Source organism: Bos javanicus, chromosome 1, assembly GCF_032452875.1.
Source record: "Bos javanicus breed banteng chromosome 1, ARS-OSU_banteng_1.0, whole genome shotgun sequence".
Lineage (NCBI taxonomy): Eukaryota > Metazoa > Chordata > Mammalia > Artiodactyla > Bovidae > Bos > Bos javanicus.
Window position 1 is genome coordinate 57906820 of NC_083868.1, and position 22173 is coordinate 57928992.

The window sequence follows — 22173 nt, forward strand, 5'->3', positions numbered from 1 at the left end:
TACATTGTAAGCTATTAATCAATGATTTCCCATTTACACAATATCTCATTTTATACTTAAAACGATTTTGTACAAGGTAACACTGCCTCTATCCTTACCTAGCCATAATGTATTGGTCCATCATGAACACCTCTCATGAGCTGGGCTGATTATGTGGTCTTTTTTACAGATGCCACTACTTGATTAAAATTGTTTAGACCAGTAGTGGGCATCTCAAACAGCTGGACAAATCAAGTACTTTCTCAAGAACCAACAGTGAGAAGAATAGTTCATCCCTCTTTCTTCCCCAATTTCCTGCTATGATGGTTAATTTTATTGTCAGCCTAGCTAGTCCATGGTACCCAAATGTTTGGTCAAACATTATTCTAGATGTTTCTACAAAGATATTTTTTAATTGGTAGAATTTGAGTAAAGTAAATTACCCTCCATAATGTGAGTGGGCCTCATCCAATCAGTTGAAGGGTTTAACAGAAAAGACTGACCTCATGGGAAAGGGAATTCTGCCAGCACATTGCATTCAGACTTGATCTGCATCTCTTCCCTGGGTCTCCAAAGATCCTGCAGATTTTGGACCAATTCCATAAAGTAAATCAATCTCTTCCTCTTTCTCTCGTTCTCCCTCTCTCTCGGATGTCCAACACACACATACATCCTGTTCTGTCTCTCTGAAGAACCCTGACTAATAAACCTTGGGAAGAATGAAGCAGAAGCAGAGAGAGATGGCAGACTTAACCTAACTCAAGTTCCCAATTCCTTAGTTCTTAAGATGTACATGCATTTCTTCTCTTGAGTTCTATAGAGTTTCTGAAGATAGTCCCAATCTACTTCAAATTTGCTTTCTGAAAAATATGTTTGTATTACTATCTTTTTAAAGAGAAACAATGACTTTCAGAATGCTTCTTATGACTTAAAAACCTGAAAAATACCTTCCTCTGAGTTTTTAAGACCACCATTCAATGTGCTCTCCTGCTTTTAAAAATATTCTTTATGCTCCCCATTCTAATTTTCCACTCAATTCTACCACATAATAAACAGAGAAATTAAATTAAAGGTCTTAGAAGCCAGCAGTGAATAGGCTTCTAAAATAATTTGGCTTTTCTAGGTAGCTAAGTATCATTAGACTGGGTTGGAAAGAAGGCAAAGAATGAGATTCTAACTATTAAATTTAGTTCATACTGGGATTAAGTATCTATTCCAGAAACAGATAAGAAATCAAAGTTGACCTCAGAGGGATTACTGAAATCAAGTTATGTCTTAGGTGGTCTAGATTCTGAAGCCCTATCATCACACACAGTGTAGCTTTGCCAAAGGACTGAAAAAGGAAACATCTGGAGCTTTGCATTCCATATGGTCTCTGTTGCAAGTATTCAACACTGCTGTTGCAGCAAGAAAGCAGGCACATATAATAAAGAAACAAGTGTCAATGGCTTTGTCCAATACAATTTTATCTACAAATATATACAGCCAGCTGGATTTTGTCCATGGGCTATAGTTTGCTAACTCTTGACTTAAAGTACAGTATTTTGTTTGTTGTAATTTCTTACAGTGACAGCATTTATAAATACAAACAATAAACATCCACTGAATATTCTATTTTATTCTGCTTACTTTGCCTTTTAAAGATAAACTAAATCTCCAGTGACAACTCCAAGTTCTCCTTCAAATTAAATAAATTTCTTATTCTATTTCTGTGTTGGTGGTTTAGTCACTAAGTCGTGTATGACTCTTTGTGACCCCATGGACTATAGCCTGCCAGGGTCCTCTGTCCTAGGATTTCCCAGGCAAGAATACTGGAGTGGGTTGCCATTTCCTTCTCCAGGGGCTCTTCCCAACCCAGGGATTGAACCTGGGTCTCCTGCACTGCAGACAGATTCTCTACCAGTGGAGTCATTCTGTTTTCACCATGTTGCAACTCCTTCCTTTCTTTCTTGCATTCTTTCTTTCCTTACTTTGAGTGAAGAATGGCAATATTGAAGACACCCAATAGGATTCTGACGAGTAAGAAAACTACAATGAACCCTGCCCATTCCCAGCTAAAAGGGAGCTGTCTGGTGGTTCCAAGATGGCTACCATAATAGACAAAGGCTACTGAAGCCTATGAAGGCTTTCTCTTGTGAGCACTTTGGCCTTTGCAGCCCTGAGACCTGCTGTTTCTGGAAGAAAGTGTCACAACCATAATATGCTCTGGTTCTTGTTAAACAGAATTCTTCTTCAGCATCAGTTCTTCACATGTCTGGCTGTCACCAATCATTCGCCCTAATTTTTTTTTTTTCCCTCAGTGCATGGCAATCAGAATCTTATTCCCCCACCACAGGTCAAACCCACATCCCTTGCAGTGGAAGTGAGGAGTCTTAACCACTAGACTGCCAAGGAAGTACCATGCTCCTTATTTTAAAGATATAGGTTGTTTGTTATCAATGGAAACTTCAAAGAACCTAGCCTTGATTGATGTCTTCTAGGAGATATTTAAAGACTTTTCTTCTTATCCTTTGGATTTCACTTCATATGCCCCATAGAAATTGTTACTTTTAGTAACACAGCAAAATGATCTTCATGCTCCGAACTAAGCTGTTGCCATATCAGTGAATTCTCATGTTAGTTATCTTGTCTGGGAATATTGTCACATTAGTTTTTATGAGACATAACAAAATCAGTGTGAGTACCAGGGGATTCTATTGGAGGAGCTTGGTCTTACATTAAGTGGTGTCTTCATAATTGAATAAGGTCTTCAAGCATTTTGAGTTTCAGTGTTCTCAGTGGACTAGAGTGTAGAAGAGACTTTATGCTTAATAAAGGTATTCCAGTGAGTGCTGGAGCAGCCGTGAAGAGATACCTCACGTCCAAGGTAAGAGAAACCCAAGTAAAACGGTAGGTATTGTGAGAGGGCATCAGAGGGAAGACACACTGAAACCATAATCACAAAAACTGTCAATCTAATCACATGGACCACAGCTTTGTCTACCTCAATGAAACTAAGCCATGTCCTATGGGGCCACCAAGACAGGCGGGTCATGGTGGAGAGGTCTGACAGAATGTGGTCCACTGGAGAATGGAATGGCAAACCACTTCAGTATTCTTGCCTTGAGAACCCCATGAACCGTATGAAAAGGCAAAATGATAGGATACTGAAAGAGGAACTCCCCAGGTCAGTAGGTACCCAGTATGCTACTGGAGATCAGTGGAGAAATAACTCCAGAAAGAATGAAGGGACAGAGCCAAAGCAGAAACAATTCCCAGTTGTGGATGTGACTGGTGATAGAAGCAAGGTCCAATGCTGTAAAGATCAATATTGCATAGGAAATTGGAATGTTAGGTCCATGAATCAAGGCAAATTGGAAGAAGTCAAACAGGAGATGGCAAGAGTGAACGTCAACATTCTAGGAATCAGTGAACTAAAATGGACTGGAATGGGTGAATTTAACTCAGATGACCATTATATCTACTACTGTGGGCAGGTTTCCCTTAGAAGAAATGGAGTAGCCATCATGGTCAACAAAAGAGTCCAAAATGCAGTACTTGGATGCATTCTCAAAAATGACAGAATGATCTCTGTTCGTTTCCAAGGCAAACCATTCAATATCACAGTAATCCAAGTCTATGCCCCAATCAGTAATGCTGAAGAAGCTGAAGTTGAACAGTTCTATGAAGACCTACAAGACCTTTTAGAACTAACACCCAAAAAAGATGTCCTTTTCATTATACAGGACTGGAATGCAAAAGTAGGAAGTCAAGAAACACCTGGAGTAATAGGCAAATTTGCCTTTGGAATACGGAATGAAGCAGGGCAAAGGCTAACAGAGTTTTGCCAAGAGAACACACTGGTCATAGCAAACACCCTCTTCCAACAACACAAGTGAAGACTCTATACATGGACGTCACCAGATGGTCAACACTGAAATCAGATTTATTATATTCTTTGCAGCCAAAGATGGAGAAGCTCTATACAGTCAGAAAAAACAAGATGGGGATTGACTGTGGCTCAGATCATGAACTCCTTATTGCCAAATTCAGACTTAAATTGAAGAAAGTAAGGAAAACCACTAGACCATTGAGGTATGACCTAAATCAAATCCCTTATGTTATACAGTGGAAATGAGAAATAGATTTAAGGGACTAGATCTGATAGACAGAGTGCCTGATGAACTATGGATGGAGGTTCATGACATTGTACAGGAGACAGGGATCAAGACCATCCCCATGGAAAAGAAATGCAAAAAAATGAAACGGCTGCCTGGGGAGGCCTTACAAATAGCTGTGAAAAAAAGAGAAGCGAAAGGCAAAGGAGAAAAGGAAAGATATAAGCAGCTGAATGCAGAGTTCCAAAAAATAGCAAGGAGAGATAAGAAAGCCTTCCTCAGCGATCAATGCAAAGAAATTGAGGAAAACAACAGAATGGGAAAGACTAGAGATCTCTTCAAGAAAATTAGAGATACCAAGGGAACATTTCATGCAAAGAAGGGCTCAATAAAGGACAGAAATGGTATGGACCTAATAGAAGCAGAAGATAAGAAGAGGGGGCAAGAATACACAGAACTGTACAAAAAAGATCTTCATGACCAAGATAATCACGATGGTGTGATCACTCACCTAGAGCCAGACATCCTGGAATGTGAAGTCAAGTGGGCCTTAGAAAGCATCACTACGAACAAAGCCAGTGGAGGTGATGGAATTCCAGTGGAGCTATTTCAAATCCTGAAAGATGATGTTGTGAAAGTGCTGCACTCAATATGCCAGCAAATTTGGAAAACTCAGCAGTGGCCACAGGACTGGAAAAGGTCCGTTTTCATTCCAATCCCAAAGAAAGGCAATGCCAAAGAATGCTCAAACTACCACACAATTGCACTCATCTCACACACTAGTAAAGTAATGCTCAAAATTCTCCAAGCCAGGCTTCAGCAATACGTGAACTGTGAACTTCCAGATGTTCAAGCTGGTTTTAGAAAAGGCAGAGGAACCAGAGATCAAATTGCCAACATCCGCTGGATCATCAAAAAAGCAAGAGAGTTCCAGAAAAACATCTATTTCTGCTTTATTGACTATGCCAAAGCCTTTGACTGTGTGAATCACAATAAACTGGAAAATTCTGAAAGAGATGGGAATACCAGACCACCTGACCTGCCTCTTGAGAAACCTGTATGCAGGTCAGGAAGCAACAGTTAGAACTGGACATGGAACAACAGACTGGTTCCCAATAGGAAAAGGAGTACGTCAAGGCTGTATATTGTCACCCTGCTTATTTAACTTATATGCAAAGTACATCATGAGAAACGCTGGGCTGGAGGAAACACAAGCTGGAATCAAGATTGCTGGGAGAAATATCAATAACTTCAGATATACAGATGACACCACCCTTATGGCAGAAAGTGAAGAGGAACTAAAAAGCCTCTTGATGAAAGTGAAAGAGGAGAGTGAAAAAGTTGGCTTAAGCTCAACATTCAGAAAATTAAGATCATGGCATCTGGTCCCATCACTTCATGGGAAATAGATGGGGAAACAGTGGAAACAGTGTCAGACTTTATTTTTGGGCTCCAAAATCACTGCAGATGATGATTGCAGCCATGAAATTAAAAGACAGTTACTCCTTGAAAGGAAAGTTATGACCAACCTAGACAGCATATTCAAAAGCAGAGACATTACTTTGCCAACAAAGGTCAGGCTAGTCAAGGCTATGGTTTTTCCAGTGGTCATGTATGGATGTGAGAGTTGGACTGTGAAGAAAGCTGAGCGCTGAAGAATTGATGTTTTTTAACTATGATGTTGGAGAAGACTCTTGAGAGTCCCTTGGACTGCAAGGAGATCCAACCAGTCCATTCTAAAGGAGATCAGCCCTGGGTCTTCTTTGAAAGGAATGATGCTAAAGCCGAAACTCCAGTACTTTGGCCACCTCATGCGAAGAGTTGACTCATTGGAAAAGACTCTGATGCTGGGATGGATTTGGGGCAGGAGGAAAAGGGGATGACAGAGGATGAGATGGCTGGTTGGCATCACTGACTCGGTGGAGATGAGTTTGAGTGAACTCCGGGAGTTGGTGATGGACAGGGAGGCCTGGTGTGCTGCAATTCATGGGGTCGCAAAGAGTCGGATATGACTGAGTGGCTGAACTGAACTGAACTGGAGGCCCATGGAGAATTCTGCCTCTTAAACCAGACACAAAATTCTCCTACAACTAAGCAACATTCACTGTCTAAAGAAAAATACCTTGGTAGGAAAGTCAATTTTCCCGCAATTTCTCATACCAGAGATAAAACCCACAAGTTGTAGTGTACTCTTAAGTGTGCTAAAATTATATTTTTCAGAAAAGAAAAATATTATGCTTGTTTTCAGAAGTAGTCCTATGATCATTTTTATAATACTGGATACATCTTTTAAACTTAGTTAATTGCTATAATAAGTCATTCAGTTTTATTATCTCCATTTGGTATCTAGTTCCTATAGAATTTCAATTTCACATCAAGTATCATGTCTTCAATTATAAAAGAAAGCATCTCTCTTATTTAGTCCTTCTTGAAGATTTGTATATACCAAAGTAGTACAATAATCATTTAAAGCTTCTGATTAATGGTTCTATGATTTCTGTCTTCAATTTCTTCATATGAAACCAAATTTTCTTTTAAGTTTAGAAAGATTATAGTTTCACATTAACATAAGAAGTCTAACTCTTTCAGTATGTACATATACAGACAGTCCCCAACCTGGGATAGTGTGATTTAGGACTTCTTTTTTTCACTGTACAATGGTGCAAAAGCCATATACATTCAGTAGAAACTGTATTTTGAATTTTGGATTTTGATTGCTTTCTAGGATAACAATAATGCATTATGGTATTCTCTTGTGATGCTGGGCAGCACAGTAAGCCACAGTTCCTAGTCAGCTACACAATCACAAGGGTAAATAACCGATACAACTATTCTGTACCCATACAACCATCTTTTTCACTTTCAAAAGGTACAGTGTTCAATAAATTACATGAGTTATCCAACATGTTAGTATGAGATAGGCTTTGTGTTAGATGATTTTGCCCAACTGTTTAAAGAAGGCTCAGCTAAGTTTTGATGTTAGGTTATTATTATTGTTCAGTTGCTAAGTAGTGTTCAATTCTTTGCAGTCCCATGGGTTGCAGCATGCCAGGCTTCCTTGTCCTTCACTATCTCCAGGAGTTTGCTCAAATTCATGTCCATGGAGTTGGTGATGCCATCCAACCATCTCATCCTCTGTCGCCCTCTTTTCCTCCTGTTAAGTAGGTATTTTGACTTATGATATTTTCAACTTAGGATGAGTTTATTGAGGCATAATGCCATCATAAGTGATGGAAGATCTGTATATAGACTGAATCACATGTGGACTGTTTTTAAAGACATATTTACAGTAGAAAAGTAAATTAGTTATTCATTATATTAGTTTCCTAGAACTGTCTTGATATGTATCCACAAACTCGATCCCTTAAAACAATAGGTATTTATTCTCTCACATTTCTGGAAGTCAGAAATATATCAAAGTGTTAGCACAACCATACTCCTTCCAAAGTCTCTAGTAAAGAATCCTTTTTTTGTTTCTTCCAGGTTTGAGTGGCTACCAGAAATCCTATGTGTTCCTTAGTTTGTAGATGTATCATTTCAACCTCTGCCTCCATCTTTACATTGGATTTTCCCTTGTGTCTTCTCCTTTTCTTTTCTATGTCATTGGACATAGGGCCCACACTAATCCAGGATGATCTCATCTGAAAGCTTTAGCTTAAATACATTTTCAAAGACCCTTTGTCCAAATGTACCCATATTTGTAGGTTCCTGGTGGACAGATCTTGAGGTGGAGGCACCATTTAACTCACTAAACTCAAGCACTATGAGTGCCTTCCCACCCCTCAGATTAATAATTTATATAGTCGTTTTACTTATTTGAGTCTGCAGTTGACCTGAAATCTAATTTTTCTAAATAGTAAATAAGTAAGTGTAATTAAAAAGGATATTTATTGAGTCCAAGAATGCATTTTGAAATCACTAGAATTATTTTTCCATGAAGTGCTCAATGTAAAATATATTACAAAAATAATATTTTAAAATACAAAGAAAAAGTTAACTATAATGAGAAACAAAAATTTGGGAGACAATAGAGCTGGACAAGGGCACACAGAAAGTAAATTAGTAACATCTGCGAAGGCCAATATTTTTAAGTTCTCTAGAGTAAACCTAGTAAAACTATGATTTAAAAATAGAATGAAAAAAATTGGTGCTGTGCCCTTGATTTACTTCATGATGACAGTCTTGAAATAAGTACTAAATAAGCACAGAAAATAATTTCAGAATGAAAAATTTACCATTTTAAAACATAAGCAGTATTTCATTTTGACAATTTTAGCTAAAATAATCTATAAATAACTTAAGACAATTCAAGATCTCAAAGTGTAAAAACTGTAAAAACATCAAGTACTCTTCTATTAGAATTATTATTAAAAGATGAGCATTACCTGAACTGTAATTACCATTGTCCAGCTGCTGCATTGAGTTGTTTGATGTTTTAGTTCCTTCCATTCCTGTACTTAAGCATTCTGAAAAGACACATGAGGTAAAGAGAGAAATACACATTAGCATTTCTCACTCCCGGAGAAAATCACATTTTTTTTTCACATTCCTTGGGCCATTTGGGGATTGCAGTTGCCAATAAAAACATGAATTATGACAGGAAAGCAAACATCTCAAAAAAATTTATCCTGGTATGAACTTTTCACTTGATCTTCCTTCCTATTTGGCATACCCCCATTTTAGGCCCACAGTACCACTCACCACCCTCCGGTCTTATATCCAAGTCAAAGCATTTCTTCTTCTAGACTTCAATGCACTTAGTCTATCTCCAGTTGTGAAAAGGTGTTTTACTATGTTACAGACATTTCAGGCACCAGTGAGGAAGGAGAAGTTTAGCACTGATGTGTTGACTGGATGCTGATATAGAACAACAAATGAAAGTCGCTCAGTCGTGTCCAACTCTTTGCAACCCCATGGACTATACAGTCCATGGAATTCTTCAGGCCAGAATACTGGAATGGGTAGCCTTTCCCTTCTCAGAGGATCTTCCCAACCCAGGGTTCAAACCAAGGTCTCCCACATTGCAGGAGGATTCTTTACCAGCTGAGCCAGAGCAACAAAGGAGTATCCTAAACACTGTTGAAATCACATCATATAGACAAGTGTCTATTAAGTTCAAATTTTACAAGGCAAGCTCCAAATGAAAAATGTTAGTAAGCATTTTTTGAGTAGCAACTCCTGGCAAAGTACTCGCTAAGCACAGAAACATCATAATGAACAATACCCTTTTCTCTCTATGAGCCTGAGGTCCAGGGAAGAAACTAACTGTATAAACAATGATAACATAAAGTTTTAGTGTGAGGTAGATATATACATAATGTCCAGAAGTTTAAAAGAAGATGTTTTTAACTCTAAAACAGCAGGGGTAAAGGATTAGGAAAGACTTCCTACAATAAACGATATTTGAGCTCAATCTTAGATGAGGAGTTTTCTAGGAAAATAAAAGGAAGAAGAAAACTGCACACAAAGAATGGCATTTAGAAGAAGGCATGAAGCCATTTGGAGGTTTCAAAGAACTACACATGGTTGGGTATTGCCATTATATGAGAAAAACTGGATATATGATTAGAACTGAGGCTGGATACTGGCAGGCTCCAACTGTGGCAGGCTCTAATTGTGGAAGGCATAAAACTCAAAGTATTCACAAGGAAATAATACATTTCTAGTGCATCTACAGTATCTGAACAACAAAGAGAAACATTTTAGGATAAAATTCAATGCACAGTGGATTTTTTGGAGAAATTTTGAATACACTGAAAGTGAATTCGCTCAGTCGTGTCTGACTCTTTGCAACCCATGGACTGTAGCCTTTAGAGTTTAAATATGATGGATATATAAATGCACTTGATAGCATTATTCCCATTTTGCCAATAAGGAAGCTGAGCTTCTGGGACATTGACTCCTGGTAGGCTACAGTCCATGGGGTCACAAAGCGCTGGACACGACTGAGCAATGTCACTTTCAGTGTATTCAAAATTTCTCCAAAAAACCCACTGTGCATTGAATTTTATCCTAAGATGTTTCTCTTTGTTGTTCAGATACTGTAGATGCACTAGAAATGTATTATTTCCTTGTGAATACTTTGAGTTTTATGCCTTCCACAATTAGAGCCTGCCACAGTTAGAGCCTGCCAGTATCCAGCCTCAGTTCTAATCGTATATCCAGTTTTTCTCATATAATGGCAATACCCAACCATGTGTAGTTCTTTGAAACCTCCAAATGGCTTCATGCCTTCTTCTAAATGCCATTCTTTGTGTGCAGTTTTCTTCTTCCTTTTATACACGACCCACTCCCTTTTAGCTACTATTTACTTTAATAAAACATTGTTTTAAAATAATTTTTGAACACTTAGGAATAGATTTTTGCTAATTTGCATGTAATTTATTTCAGTCTCTCCATGTCGACAGGTGATATCATCCTCATTTTACAGATGAAAAAATTTAGACTCACCTTGATGAAGCAATTTGGCCATAGTAACCCAGCTTGGGCTTAGCTGGTGGCTCAGATGGTAAAGAATCCACCTGCAATGTGGGAGACCTGGGTTCAATCCCTAGGTTGGGAAGATCGCCTGGAGAAGGGAATGGCTATCCACTCCAGTATGCTTGCCTGGAGAATCCCATGGACAGAGAAGCCTGGTGGGCTACAGTCCATGGGGTCACAAAGAGTCAGATACAACTGAGCAACTTACACTTTCATCCCAGTTTATAAGCTGCTCCAATTGTCAATTTTTTCTTGTGTGAATAGTTCTTGCAACAGTGGGCAGAAACGAAGAGTTGGTTCCTAAGAAATACACTAGGATAAATACACTACCTATCCGTGGCATGCTAAGTCACCTCAGTCATGTCTGAATCTTTGTGACGCCATGGACTGTAGCCTGCAAGGCTCCTCTGTCCATGGGAATTCTCCAGGCGAGAATACTGGAGTGGATTGTCATGCCTTCCTCCAGGGGGGTCCTCTCAACCCAGGGATCGAACCTATATCTCTCAAGTCTCCTGTATTGGCAGGAGGGTTCTTTACCACTAGCCTCACCTGGGAAACCCAAACTTAACCCAATTAAGAGAGTTGGAGAAGCAAGTCCCAGCCATGTTTCTGTAGAAACAATGAGAGACAAAGGTCTGAAAGAGCACATCAACAGCAAGTCCATAGAATCAGGATTATTATAAAGACACATGGGCACAAGCATTTTGAATTCTGAATCTGAATAGGAAAAGCCAAGCTAAGGAAGAAGATTTGAGACATTTGCCAAAATTCATGGGCCAAACCCACCACTCCCTCACTAGATTGTAAGCTCCAGGGGGGCAGGGATTTTCATCTAGGTTTTTCATTCTTCATCCTCAGTGCTTAAAAGAGTGGTTTGCACAGTTTCCTGGCATGCAGCTGGCTTAAGCTGGCTTAAAAATTAAGGTCAACATAACCCTATAGTTACGTACAGTTCACAGAAAACGAAGTATACATGTCTCCTAGTCATTTAGAAAAAAGCTCAACATCATTTATGGTAAAAGAAATACAAAATAAAACTACTCAGAAATGCTATTTCTCACTTATAAGATCATCAAAACTAAAAAAACTGGAGAATATACTCTGCAAAACTGTAGAGAAATAAGTATGCCAATATACTGCTGGTTGGAATGTAAAATGTTACCACTTCAGTAATGGAAAATTTGACAATAGCAGTTACATAAGCATTTTCCTTTTGACCCAGCCATATCACTTCCCAAAAACTATCCCAAAGCTATATAGGCAACAGTTAAAATATATTAATATATGTACAGAAGACAGGTCATTGCTACATTGTAATAGCAAGACTTCTAGAAATAATCCAAATCATAGGGAACTAGTTTTCTAACTTATAGAACATCCACAAAATGAAGTACAATGAAACCCTTAAAAAGAATGAGAAATATCTTTATAAACTATTATGGAGTGATCTCCAGGACATATTGTTACATTAAAAAAGTAGGACAGATAAAAGTGTATATAGTATCAAATTCTGTGATATGCAGCTACACTAAAGCAATGCTTACAGAAAAATTGATAGCTTTAAATACTAATAACAAAGCATGAATTACCTAAAGAAGTTAAAAACAAAATAGAAAGATGAAAATAATAAAAGGAAGAGCAAAACTCAACAAAACAGAAAACAAGTAATACAAAAATTAATAAAATTAAAAGCTGGTTCTTCAGGAGTTCCCTGCTTGTCCAATGGTTAGAACTCAGCACTTTGACTAGAGAAGTTCAGATTCAATTTCTGGTCAGGGAACTAATATCCTACAAGCCACAGCACAGCTCAAAAAACAATAGTATGTGAAGAACGTTTATAATCCAATAATTTTAAAAATCAATTAAAAAAAACAGGCAAGTGACTTGAACAGACACTTTACCAAAAAAAAAAAGATTCAGATTACCAATAAATACACAAAAAAGATGTTTAATATTAGTAATCATAGAGGAAATGCAGATTTAAATCAGTGAGATAATGATTATGCACCTATTACTATGGCTAAAGTTAAAAAGACTGATAATATATATTGGCAAAAATGTAAAACAACTAAAACTTTCACACATTATTAGTGGGAATATAAAAAAGTATAACTGCACTAGAAAATTTATAGTAGTTTTTTCCAAAAGTCAAACACATGCCAACATAAAACCTTACCATTTCAATCCTAAGTATTTACCCAAGAGAAATAAAAATATATGTCCACACAAAGACTTGTGCATGAATGTTCATAGAAGTTTTATTCACAATAACCAAAAGCTAGAAACAACCCAAATGCCAATCGGCAGATAGCTAAGTTATCTGTATAATGGAATACTGTTCAGCAGTAAAAAGGAACACACACGAATTGATGAATCTCAAAAATCATTCCTTTGAGTGAAATAAAGTAGACACAAAAGAGCACATATCAGACACCACAAAAAGAGTAAACTAATATAAAATGCTAACTAATCTATGCTGACAAATGGCAGATCATTGGTTGCCCACAGATGATGGGTGTAAAAACAAGGAAGGACTACTAGCATACATGAAGGAATATTTGGGGAACGATGGATATGTTTTTTATCTTGTTTGTGATAGTAATTACAGAACTATACGACTGTCAAACCTCATCAAATTGTAACTTTTAAATGTACCCAGTTAATTACATATAAATTATCCCTCAGTTTAATTAAAAACAATGTCAGAAACATCAGGTTTTAACACACATAATATTAGAACATGCATCTACACAAATAAACATGAAAGAAAATACAAACGAAAACCCCTTGGCACTGGAAATAATGTTTAAAAAAACCTTTTCCATCTAAGTCAAAATCATCAGTAGAAGTAAGATTGTTTTGTGATTTGACTACTATTGAAACCTCTTAGTCACTTTGAGCACTCGCTTTGAGTTTCCTTTCCCAAATCATCATTGTCATATGCCTGAGCAACTATACACCGCCCACACAGGAGACATTGTATAGGCATGACTATGCAAACACATACTCCAAAGCCTTCCTCCAGTGAGTGAAAAAGGCTCTCAGAAACAGCACATGGTTTTCTTGTGTGATTTAACAGATTTTATCTATACAAAATCCTGTGCTTTGCTGGGCTGTACTGACTAAAAAAGTTAGAAATAGGCATTTCTAATATTTCACAATTCCTAGGACAATCCCTGATTTAGTAACTGTTTATTAACCAAAGTAGAACATATATTATGCCATAATTAATCGATATAGTGGCTTAAATTATTATTTCTAATATATGCAGATGATAAACAAAAAGTAAAGATTTTCTGCTGTTTCATTCATTTGCAAGGTTTGGGGAGAATACAAACAAGCAGTAAGGAGCCCGAATAAATGAATTTAAGCTGAAAGAATCCTAAAATTGAAGCAAAACTATAGCCTAAAATATTTGGCTATGCTCTAATAAAATGACCATATAGCTATAAAAGAGAATAATGTAGAAGAACTTTATTTTTACATTTCTTTTAATATTTCTCTCCAGAACTTGAGACTTCTATGCTAGTATTGACCTAATTAAAAGTCATTTTTATGGTTTTTTGTGGTATTTACATCTTTATTTGTCATCTTTTTGTTATTTAACATTTAATGAACTTACTATCAAAATACTTTTTAAAAAGAGGAACATAGAATACATTAAAATATATTCAATATATTTCGATACACTTAAATCTGTGCGAATATTCTGATATTTTACACAAGGAGGACCAAATAATAGAATTATTGCATTTTTCATTTGGTGTTTCAAGCTTCTGACTTCAAAACTGCAAATTATCATAACAAATACAGAACTGGATCATTTTGAATAAAGCAATGGTGGGAAAATATGAGAGATTTGAGTTTTACTTCACTCTGCTTCTTTCCCAAATTACTTAAAATAATTAAATTTATATACTCTAGTTCTCCCCTCTGCAAAATGCAGACTGTCATTCTTAATAAGTAAGGAATAACTAGTGAAAGGCATCTGAAGAGCACTACAAACTGAGGTTTAAAAGCCAGTAAAAAGGAAACTACATTTCTCCTAAAGATTCAAGCTTCATTTTAAATAAATGCAACTCTGAGACTGAGATCTTAATCACACAAAGACCCGGAAATCAAAATCACACTGCTAGAACAACCTTATTTAGCTATACTGAGCACGTAACTTTTTCTAATCACCAGTATGGTAAAGTCAATACAGTACAGAAAGCTTTATCATAACTCTCTGTCTTCAGAAAACTTAAAATATCAACCTTAACATTTTAGTTAGTATGTTTGTACTGTGTTTTATAAAACTGCATGTTGTGGATATAGGTTAGACATACAAGTATTATTTCCCAACAGTTTTTAGAGTTATGAATGGATTCAAACAAGAAGAGACCTTGAATTGTCTCCTTTTTTTTAGAAGTTCTGAAAATAAGATGAATTGTTAGCCAAATAGTCTAATTGTATTTCTTTCTCTAATGCAATAATTTTCACATTGGGAACTAGTGGAAATCCATGATAGTCAGCCAGAAAATCCATAAACTTTGTAACTTTGGGAGAAGTTTTACAATAATGTGCCATTTTATTTCTGATATATAATTTAAAAGTACTACCACCCTGTAGGAATAATTGAAAGCATAGCCAATTTCCCCCCACATTTTGTTATTTTCTAAATAGCAAACAGTAATGGAGAGACAAAACAAAACAACAGTTGGAATAACAGACTCATGTTATTTTTTTCTCTACTAAAGCTACCTGAAAAGTAATGCAGTAATTTTATGAGAAATATTGCACGTAAAGGAAATGAGCTTTTTTTTTCTGCCTCCTAAGATGATGATCAGTCTTTCACTAGTAGTTTTCACTGAGATGGTGTCTGAGTGACCACCTATCACATGTATTAGAGCTTTTGGACTGGTGGAGGGAAGCTGGAAGCTGCATTAATAATACTTATTTATTCAGTTACAATAGCTAGGCCTTAATAAATGCCTGTATCATGGAGCTTTCAATCTAATAGGAATAATACACAGTAACCAAATAATCACACAAGTATATGAAACTGTAATAGCAATAAGTGAAAAGTATATAAAATGTACTTTGAGTAACTTATAGTAGTACTGAGGTGATAGGCAGCCTCTAAGATGGTCCCTACTTTCTTGGTAATTGTGTCTTTATAAATCCTCTCCTCTTGCACGTGGGCTGGATAGGACTTCCCTGGTGGCTCAGACGGTAAAGCGTCTTGCTTACAATGCAGGAGACCTGGGTTCGATCCCTGGGTTGGGAAGATCCTCTGGAGAAGGAAATGGCAACCCACTCCAATACGCTTGCCTGGAAAATCCCATGGACAGAGGAGCCTGGTGGGCTACAGTCCACTGGGTCGCAAAGAGTCAGACACGACTGAGAGACTTCACTCACTTCACTCACTTCTAACAAATGCGATGCAGCAGAAATGATAGAATGTCAGTGCCAAGGTTAAGTTAGAAAAAGACTACGGCTTCTACCCTCATGGTTTCTCTCTCACTCACTCTTGGGTCACTGTGAGAGAATAAATATTTGTCTGCGGGTAGTTTATTATGCAGCAAGAGGTATTTGATACAAGACCCAATGAACAAGACGCAGTCCAAATAGAAGTACTTTTATATGCAGAGAATGTGTATCTGGAGGGAATAGGATCTGAAGAAAGACTGGAGCTAAAAAAAAAAATGTTTCAGCTTTTGCTATTAATCTAATCTTCCATAATGATTTCAGATCTTTTTCCTGAGACAAGTGTATTTTCCTATGGAAGGAGAACAGAAAAGAAAAACAAATGCTTGCCAGGAACACATGTATACCTGTGGCGGATTCATTTTGATATTCGGCAAAACTAATACAATTTTGTAAAGCTTAAAAATAAAATAAAATTTAAAATTAAAAAAAAATGAAATGTCTTTTAAAATGAAAACTATCTCCTTTATGTGTCTCATGGCTTAATATTTCAATTATCATGATCCTTGCTTCCAAAAAGGAAAGAAACTGAAATGTAAAATAAGAGATTTGGGCTTCTTTTGTGGCTCAGCTGGTAAAGAATCTGCCTGCAACGTGGGAGACCTGGGTTCCATCTCTGGCTTGGGAAGATCGAATAACAATTGGGAAGATGGAATAACAATGTCAAAAGCTGATTCTGGTAACACAATACATCTATTTTGTGTTCTTATACTTTAATTTATGAACGTTATTTACATTTTAAAATACATTAACTTAGTAGCACACAACACCTAATTAACTGTTCGGTAAACAAAACATTGAGTAGAAACCCAAAGTTTTAGCAGAGACAAAACTAGAAAAAACACCACAATTAGAGTAACAAAATCAACTAGCCTTTTGGCTAATGTTAAAATAAATAAATTTCCACTTATTACCTCTGTAATATTGCACAGATTACTCTCTGAAACAGTTGCTCTATCTACATTTATGGGAATTTAATATCTGATAGGAATAGGCATTCAAATTCCTAAGGGGAAGAATGATTATATCATTGGTAAATGATACTGAGGGAACTAACTAGCCACTTGGGAAAAAATATGGATAGGAAACGTGCTAATAAAAACCATATTGCTGGGACTAATTTTTGTGTATGTGACAATAGTCACAAAGTCTGCATCATTTTAGTAGGACACCGTATTAATAAAAGTCATATTGTTGGGCTAACTTTTTTTCAGGCAATTACCATCACACAGTCCAAAACTAGGTAATGAAAACAAATTTGTTCCCTACTCAAGGTAGATGTTGTACAAATGTGTATCAGTGATCCCAAGGGTCAGTGTTTTTGGTGAATAGATAGTGAATATATACACATATCAGATACACAAAGATATGGGCATACCACATTTTACTGCGCTTCACTTTACTATGTTTTTTACAAATTGCAGGTTTATGGAAACCCTGTGTTGTGAGATGATGGTTAACAATTTTTAGTAGTAAAGTATTTTTTAATTAAGGTGTATACATTGTTATTTATACATAATGCTATTGCACACTTATACACTACAGTGTAGTGTTGTTATTTAGCCTCTCGGCTGTGTCCGACTCTTCTGTGACCTCTATGGACTGTAGCCTGCCAGGCTCCTCTGTCCATGGGATTTCCCAGGCAAGAATGTTGGAGTAGGGTGCCATTCCCTTCTTCAGGAGATCTTTCTGACCCAGGGATCAAACCCACAATGCTTATGTCTCCTGCATTACCAGTAGATTCTTTACTGATAAGCCAGCAGGGAAGTCACAGTATAGTGTAGACATAATTTTTTTCTTTAGACAAAACTTTTACATGCACTGGGAAACCAAAAATGTGTGTGTCCCAGTTTATTGTGATATCTACTTTATTGTGGTGGTCTGGAACCAAACCCACAATATCTCCAAAAAACACCTTATATTCTAGGATATTAATGCTTATATAGTTTATAATTCTTAGAAAAAAACAAAAAGTTGGTCTGTAGGGGCCAATTAAATAAGTTATGAAGTAATATCTATAAAAGAGCTTTGGAAACTGTAAAATGATAATTATGATATAATTTTTTGAATGTTTGTCATATTCAGACATAGTATTAAGTGCTTTATATATATAATTTAACTCAATCCTCACAGCAATCCTAGATACCATCTCAGGGAGTTTGGGTAAATTCTCCCAATTTAAAAATATTGGCAGCTAATTCAAAATTTCAAAAATATTACATGAGCCAGTCAAAAGTGTCTCTAAGCCAGATCCAGCCCATGGACTGCCACATCACTGTCTTTGATGTGGAAATTAAAGACAAGGCCAAATTGAGAGTCTTGAAACATTTAAAATTAGGGATCTAATGAAGGAAGTAAAGTTAGCAGAAACAATGAAGAAAAGTAGAAGGTAAATGTGGGGTCTTGAAACCAGGGAAAGAGAAGTTTTCAAGACACAAGTAATCAAGGCCAAGTCATATATGAAAAATTTTAAAGTAAGGAGTAAGAGACATTATGATTTGCTAACAAAATTCAGAGACCATTAAGAGCTGTAAGAGAGTAGTAGTGTCAGTACAGAGGCAATAGAGAACAATGGCAAGGGCCCAAGCAGAAGCAACTGTCAACAACTGTAGACTTGCTCTTTCAAGAATTTTTACCCTGAAAGTATCAGAGAATGAGACAGTAACTTTATCCTTTCATGTCAAATCTGAAAGAGAGAGATGGGGCAATGTCTGAAACTAGAAGGACTTTTCTAGTGGGTATTTGAGTTGTACAGCGTATTTGTAGACAGAGGCAGTGCTAGCAGTTACAAGAGTGGAGGAGGCTAACTGGCAGGCAGGATCCTAGAGGTTGTGGGAGGGGATGAGACAAATGCAAAATGAAGGTTTGCTTTTGAAGAGGCTGACACTTGGTTCTTCAGAGCGAAGCATAAAGGGCAAGAGTGGTTACAGATACCAGAGACATTTTGAGGAAGTTTAGGCTGACAAACATTTTCTGAGTATACCTGGGCCTCCTGAGTGGTGCAGTGGTAAAGACTCCACCTGCCAATGCAGGAGACCCAAGAGACACAGGTTTGATCCCTGGGTCAGGAAGATCCCCTGGTGGAGGGAATGGTAACCCACTCCAGTATTCTTGCCTGGGAAATCCCATGGACAGAGGAGCCTGGTGGGCTACAGTCCATGGCATAACAGAGTTGGACCCGACTGAGAAACTGAGCAGACACAAACACGCAGGTGGACAAACACTTTCTGAGTATACCTACTCAGTGTCAGGTAGCTGTGCAGAGCTTTAGGAATAGTAGAATGAATAAGGCAAGGTGCTGGCTCTCAGAAACCTTAACATTTGCGGAAGTTAAATTCCACATTGGATGAAGGGTAAATCTGAAGGTGAGCAGCCTGTAGAGCTGGGACAATGGGGATAGTTTAGGTGATGAAGAAAGACCTGAAATGGTGTTCTTAATCTTGGCTCCCATCAGAATCACCTACAAAAATTTGTGAAAGTCCAGATGCCCTGAAATTTGCATTTAGGCTTCAGATAGCATCACTGCATCTTTAATATTTTAGGCCCTGTGGGTGACTCTGTCTGGAAACTAACTTCAAATTATTGGCTCAGAACAACCTCTGAGTAACGTCTAAGAGAGAGTCAGTAAAGGGCAGATACAATGATTTTTTTTTTTTTTGGAGAATGAAAACAACTAGACTTAATTATTTTGAACCTACCACTCACTACTTACTACATGAACATTTTTTTTCCCAAAAGTGTCAATATCACAAAAATAAATCATAAGACCAGACATTCTCAAATTATGTAATAGATAGGTCATGTGTGCTCAGTCATGTTCCACTCTTTTCGACCCCATGGACTATAGCCTACCAAGCTCCTCTGTCCATGGGATTTTCCAGACAAGAATACTGGAGTGGGTTGCCATTTCCTCCTGCAGGAGATCTTCCCAACCCAGGGATTGAAACTGCATTCCCTGTATTGCAGGCAGATTCATAAACCATAGGGAAAGATGGCATAGTATTCCATGGTAAATTAACAAAATGGCAAGGACAAAGAAAAATCACTAAGCAACTTAAAACTTTATGTGAGAACACCCTTTGAACACACTTAGGCTCCCCTCTGTTGACAGGAAAAAAAAAAAATCAGATTCTGCTTTCTCCTTTTAGCTGTGATCCTGTCTCTTTTCTTTGCTACCAAACTTCTAGAATTAGTGGTGTGAGCCCACAGCCTCCATTTCCTATCCACCCATGCCCTTCTCAAGGTTACAATCTTGTGGCTCCTACGTCCTTCCATTCAGGCCACAATTTTGAACGTCATCAGGCCCTTTACAGTCAACCTTTAGGCCTTTCTTCAGTGCTTATGCTCCTGGACTGCTTGGCATATTTTGATGCTATTAACCAGTTTCGGAGAAGGCAATGGCACCCCACTCCAGTACTCTTGCCTGGAAAATCCCATGGATGGAGGAGTCTGGTAGGCTGTGGTCCATGGGGTCGCTAAGAGTCGGGCACAACTGAGTGACTTCACTTTCACTTTCACTTTCATGCATTGGAGAAGGAAATGGCACCCACTCCAGTGTTCTTGCCTGGAGAATCCCAGGGACGGGGGAGTCTGGTGGGCTGCCGTCTATGGGGTCACACAGAGTCGGACGTGACTGAAGTGACTTAGCAGCAGTAGCAGTATTAACCACTTTCTTCTTCTGCAGCCATGAAATTAAAAGCTGTTTGCTCTTTGGGAAAAAAGCTATGACAAATCTAGACAGCATATTAAAAAGCAGAGACATTACTTTGCCAACAAAGGTCTGTATAGTCAAAGCTATGGTTTCTCCCGTAGTCATGTATGGATGTGAGAGTTGGACCATAAAGAAGACTTAGCACCAAAGAATTGATGCTTTTGAACTGTGGTGTTGGAGAAGACTTTTGAGACTCCCTTGGATAGCAAAGAGATCAAACCAGTCAGTCATAAAGGAAATCAGTCCTGAATATTCATTGGAAGGACTAATGCTGAAGCTCCAATACTTTGGTCACCTGATATGAAGAGCTAACTCATTAGAAAAGACCCTGATGCTGGGAAAGATTGAAGGCAGGAGGAGAAGGGGGGACGACAGAAGACGAGATGGTTGGATGGCATCACCAACTCAATGTACATGAGTTTGAGCAAACTCTGGGAGATGGTGGAGGACAGAGAAGTCTGGTGCGCTGCAGTCCATGGGGTGGGGCCACGAAGAGTCAGACACAACTGAGCAAGTGAACAACAACTAAAACCCCTTCCTTCCTGCACCTCTATCACCACCGTATGCTTCTCCCTATCTGTCTCCTTCTCCACAAGCCTGCCTGTATCCTCAGGCACCTTTGTAAAGGTATTTCCCCAGGTCTCACCTGCTCCTCTTTCACCATCATTCCCCACCTCCAGAACTTGAATTGGGCCTCAGCACAGTTGATTTCTCCTTGTTTTATCACTTCAGTCACAGTTTAGCTCCCTCGGCCTTCATATAGGCTGTTTGACTTTCTGGAATATTCATCCCCTCAACTTTCCTTGCCTGGCTGTTTTATGCTCTTCTTCATTTTAAACCTCGTTCCAAAGAGCAGTTTTCCCTGATCTTCAGAACAGATCAGGCTTACCAATTACACATTGCCATGTCACCCTATATTTCTCTTTACTCATTTTATTTTACGAAATTATTTGTGATGATTAATTTAATGTCTACCTTTCCTAACAGATTCTAAGCTCTGTGAGAGCAAGATCTATGTTTCTGCAACAGAACATTGTGTCTGACACACGGCAGACACCTCCTTAGCTACTGATTGACAGAAAAAGCTAGTCCATGTTGTGAGCCTTGACTTATTTTTCCTAAACAAGAATCTCAGTCCTTATGCCACTGTTCCTCACCACTCAAATGCTTGCTGTTATTTCAAGTATATCACACCAAAAAATCATGGATTTTCCCACATATACTTGCCACATCTGTTTTCCCCTCTATTTTTTGTTGCTATGGAGGAGTTCCAAGCTCAGCTCATGCACTAAAAAGCTGAGTAATGTCTTTAGTAATTCCTTAAACATTTCTGGGCTTTATTTGCTCATGTATAATATGAAAGAATTTAATTTGAAGGTTTCTAAAATCCTTCCTGTTTGAAAGTTCAATACTTCTTAATACTGTCAGGCATTTCTT

General features: G+C 37.8%; 1 protein-coding gene across 3 annotated transcripts in view; it reads right to left on the reverse strand.

The window, feature by feature from the left end:
* Window positions 1–22173, reverse strand: part of LOC133233786 (cell surface glycoprotein CD200 receptor 1) — a 64007-nt gene that overhangs the window by 33678 nt on the left and 8156 nt on the right. For all 3 annotated transcript variants that reach the window (XM_061393941.1, XM_061394053.1, XM_061393987.1), the window contains exon 2: window positions 8462–8542. In XM_061393941.1, coding sequence (XP_061249925.1) covers window positions 8462–8542 — 81 coding nt within the window. The remainder of the gene's footprint in view (window positions 1–8461; window positions 8543–22173) is intronic.